This window comes from Silurus meridionalis, chromosome 11 (assembly GCF_014805685.1).
Source record: "Silurus meridionalis isolate SWU-2019-XX chromosome 11, ASM1480568v1, whole genome shotgun sequence".
Taxonomy (NCBI): domain Eukaryota; kingdom Metazoa; phylum Chordata; class Actinopteri; order Siluriformes; family Siluridae; genus Silurus; species Silurus meridionalis.
The window spans coordinates 20632974-20637500 of record NC_060894.1 but is presented as its reverse complement, the minus strand read 5'-3'; the positions used below and the strand labels follow the sequence as shown (position 1 = coordinate 20637500).

The 4527-nt window shown below is 38.5% G+C and overlaps 1 protein-coding gene across 1 annotated transcript; it reads left to right on the top strand.

Moving 5' to 3' along the window:
• Positions 1-498: 498 nt before the first annotated feature.
• Positions 499-4323, top strand: LOC124393202 (GTP-binding protein Di-Ras2). The gene is made up of 2 exons (XM_046860756.1): positions 499-944; positions 1820-4323. The coding sequence occupies exon 2, from the start codon at positions 1838-1840 to the stop codon at positions 2435-2437; it is 600 nt and encodes a 199-aa protein (XP_046716712.1). The 5' UTR covers positions 499-944; positions 1820-1837; the 3' UTR covers positions 2438-4323.
• Positions 4324-4527: the final 204 nt, after the last annotated feature.

Here is a 4527-nt window from a genome sequence, read left to right as displayed (position 1 = left end):
CTCAACAAACAATCATTTATCATGCTTGTTCTCTAAGACCAATAACTGATCTCCATTCTTCCCTACAATCAATCACTGATCAGCATTGTTTTTAACAACCAATCACTGATCACCATTCTTCATGACAATCAATTACTGGTCACTATTCTTTTTAACAACCTATCAATGATCACCAGCTATAAGTAGTAATGTATAAGCCACTGTCCCCTGAAAAAAAGTCAACTGTGATTTCAGTTGTATTATTTTGCTGTAGAAGATCAGGTCAGAAGTGATCTTCCGTTACACTATAGTGTAATGTTACCAATGTGGTACCTTTCCTTGTCATTACTGGTAACCTCAAGAAGACATTATTTCCACCAATATCTTATAAAGAAGCTCCAAAATCTAAGTAAAGGCTCCTTAAAGGACAATTTTGCATGTTAAATAATTTTAATTAAAGTACACTCCTTTTAAATAGAATAGATTTACCTGTAACGCCAGACCTGGTGTTTACTATGTGTATGGATAATCTATGAATTTAATTGTATTGTGCGTTTTCACCTATAATGAATATGTCATACAGCATTTCCTTGGAATCTTATTATTTAATGATTTCAGGGGATTTCCCTAGGATTTTTCATTAAGTCTGTGATGAGAACTGATAGCACAGGTGGTCAGGTGATTAGGTAATTAGGTGATCAGGCGATCACCTCTCAGTTCAGCCCACGCGCTGGTAGGAGGGGGTGTTCTTGTTGGTGATTAAAAATGGGCGGGGCTATGATGCATAGATGAGATTCCACGTGACGTCAAGGGGAGCCGCGTTTATAAAAGCCTGGCTCAGCGCTCCAATGGACTTTCAGTATCAGAGCAGGTTCACAGGACGGAAGGACTGCGTGTTTACCGTCTCTACTACATCATTCAACATGATAACAGGAGCATAAACTTTTCTCTTCATCTGTTTGTAGGTAAGTGTTTTACCTGGTCTTTTTTTATATCCTTCTGCACCAATGGATGACAAGCGACACCCTGTCACCCTGTGTAATCAATATAATTATTTATAATCAAATTGTATTATAATAGTGAAATAGAAAAGCGCAATGGAAATCGATAGGATACTTACAAGACATGATGCTGTTCGGATGCAGTCCATTCTGCACCTTTATTTATTATTTCCTGTATCCTTTTCTGCATCCGCGCGCTTTCGGATTAGAGCTTTTCCGACATTGTGCATTGCGAAAAAAAAGGGGAGAAAATGCAAAGAAAAAAAACCCAGGCTGTGTCCTATTCAAAAGAATAAAAAAAGAATAAAATTGTGCGCATTGTACATTAATTTAGATCTGGAGCGACATCATGGAGCAACAAGGCGACCGACGAGCCGCGTTTGCAGTTTTTTTGCAACAAAAAAAAAAACACCCTTTCCTCGCATAAACCCTTATTATTTTATAAAAGATATGGAAAACGTTTAGGATGTTCATTCTAAGCGATAGGAGCTCTAACGCGTGATGTGCATCGCGTCTAAATGTTTATGCGGCTCATTTGACGCATGGCGTTTTGTACCCTGTGTTTTTTTTCCTCCCCTCATTCTGGCATAGAGGATTTGATTTTGCGGGTGGGCAGACACGTGTATGAGCAGTGTGAACTCTGTATTCAGTGAAAGATACTTGCAATTCCCTGTCAGGTTACAATTTTACCTTCAAATGTGCTTGTTTGATTATTATTTTTTTTAAATCACACTTATTATACAGGTCTTCATATTACACATGTCAAATACTAATCATTTGTAAATGCTCAACTAGCTTCCCAGGAACTTTTTTTCACTTTCTGTCTCATCTGCTTCTAGGATTTCAAAAAAAGAACAATGCCGGAGCAGAGCAACGATTATCGCATGGTCGTGTTCGGAGCTGGAGGGGTCGGGAAGAGTTCCCTGGTCCTGCGCTTTGTGAAGGGAACTTTCCGTGAGAGCTACATCCCGACTATCGAGGATACCTACAGGCAGGTAATCAGCTGTGACAAGAGCATCTGCACTCTCCAGATCACAGACACTACGGGTAGTCATCAGTTCCCCGCCATGCAACGCCTATCCATCTCCAAGGGTCACGCCTTCATCCTGGTCTACTCTATCACCAGCAAACAGTCTTTGGAGGAGTTAAAGCCTATCTTTGAACAGATCTGCCAGATCAAAGGTGACGTGGAGAACATTCCCATCATGCTGGTGGGCAACAAAATCGATGAGACCAGTGGCCGCGAGGTGGAGAGCAGCGACGGAGAAGCCTTGTCCAAGAGGTGGAAATGCGCCTTCATGGAAACGTCAGCCAAAACCAACCACAATGTAAAAGAGCTGTTCCAGGAGCTGCTGAACCTGGAGAAACGTAGAACTGTGAGCCTCCAGATCGACGGAAAAAAGAACAAGCAACAGAAACGAGCTGAGAAGCTCAAGGGAAAATGTGTGGTCATGTAAGGCATCTAAAGAGGACGTGTCTGGATTCAACCCAAGGACATTCGAGCTTTCACAACGTAGCTGTTCTGGCTGACGCCTTTTTCACCTCACAAAGAAAGATATGCATGGTTAAAGATAAGACTTTGTGTCGCGACAAGTGACTTGTTGAAGGAAGGGATCGCTGGTGTTCACTGACAGTCAATTCAAAAAAAAGAAAAATCCATTCTGAAGCCACTTTCATCCTGTGCTGCTTTAAAAGACATTATTCCCTGAGCTCGTCACTAATAGGATTCAGTTGGCATCACATGTTAGTACACAACAGCAGTGTTTAATGCTTTGCCACCGTGCTCATGCTCTCATACTGCACAGTCCAGGTGTAACTAAAAGAGAGGAAGACGAGGAAAGTATGAAAGAAGGTGGAATTGGAAACATCGATTTAAACCATCTGCTCCTGAGATGGATGCGATACAAAGCAATACATCATGTTATACAGATTTGAGTATTAAGAAAATAATTGCTCATATAAAAACTGTAATTTCTGGTCTCTTGTACAGCCAGGAAAGTTCACATGGTTTAAAGGTCACCATTTGAGAGTTTACTAAGTAATATATTTGACTTTCTTTTGAATATTGTATTTAAGTAACTTAAATACAAAAAAAAATCGCAAAAGGAAATCGCAATAGGAAAATCCCATCCTTGCCAAATGTTATTTACGTACTTAAATAAGTTTTTTTAATAAAACATTATGAATAACATACATTCTACCACGCATCTCGACAGATATGACAAATAAGTCCGACTTGGATTCGTCATAGATATAAGTCTGATTCATTTGATTCAATAAGATTGAGTCAGTGCCTTTAAGGTTTTGAAGATGCTGAGTTCCAAATTAAGATTACTTGAGGTGTTTACAGATTATGGTAAAAGCTTGATCAATCATGGCCTGTGTGTGTGTGTGTGTGTGTGTGTGTGTGTGTGTGTGTGTGTGTGTGTGTGTGTGTGTGTGTGTGTAAGAGTGAGAGTGTGTGTTGATTCATAGAGAATTCACCTACCAAAGGCATACAAATCACTAATTGAATTCCAACCTTGCTTCTTCGGGAAATATCAAAGATGCCTCCTTCAGGTGGCTAATGCACTTGCGTGCCAGTATTCCCAGTCTGTTACTGATTGTGGATTTTATGAAATCAAATAGTGGCCTTTGTGGTTGGAGCATGTGGCGATTGATTAAATGGATTATTCTAATGAAACCGATAAGATATAATAAACTATATATAAAGCTTTACAGCAGAATTGCATGATTCCAGCAGCAGCAGGAATGAGCTTCAGATAACGATTGTGCAAAACGAAATTATAAAACCATATGCCCTACCTAACAAGCACCCTGGTATGTTTAAACATAGGCCTGGCATCAACTAGGCTTTCTAATGTTTATAAGAGTAATAACATATGTATAGATTTAGCATGATGGGTCTTGAAATTCTAATGATAGGGTCTGGCTTTACAGCTAGCTTATATCACTGCTTTGGCTGTCTTCTTATACATCAGTACTGGTTCCAGTACGACAGATAATACGTGCTGTTTATTTCAGTGATATTTTGTCAAAGAAATGTCATTAATATGGTTGTAACAAGAAGTGAAAGAATGCCAATAGATTAAATGCAGTCGCAGTAGTTAGTATATGCTCTATCTAGAAAAATCATAGTTACAGGCACCAGTGTGCCGGATCGTCAATCACTGATTAAGATTAAAAAAACCTGTTTGTTTGCTATGACGGAACTGTAAAATAAATATTATATGAAATGATGTAATATTGTTTTATTGACCTGCCTGTAAAACATCATGTGTGCCTACAAGTTTATATATTTACTGTAAATAAATGAGAAAATAAAGATAGTTCTGCATTTAAACCTGAATCTGGAGTAATTCCTATGTAAATTGTAACTTTTTTCATAATTGTATTAATCAAAATAATTGTAACATAGATCATTTAAAGTGTATACACGTCTTCCGGGGTAGAAATGAAACGATTTCATTGCAGAAAGGTAACAATGAGACGTTGTAGTATAGACAATTTTGGATTTGCTATGAACCAGACATCATATTTGATATTT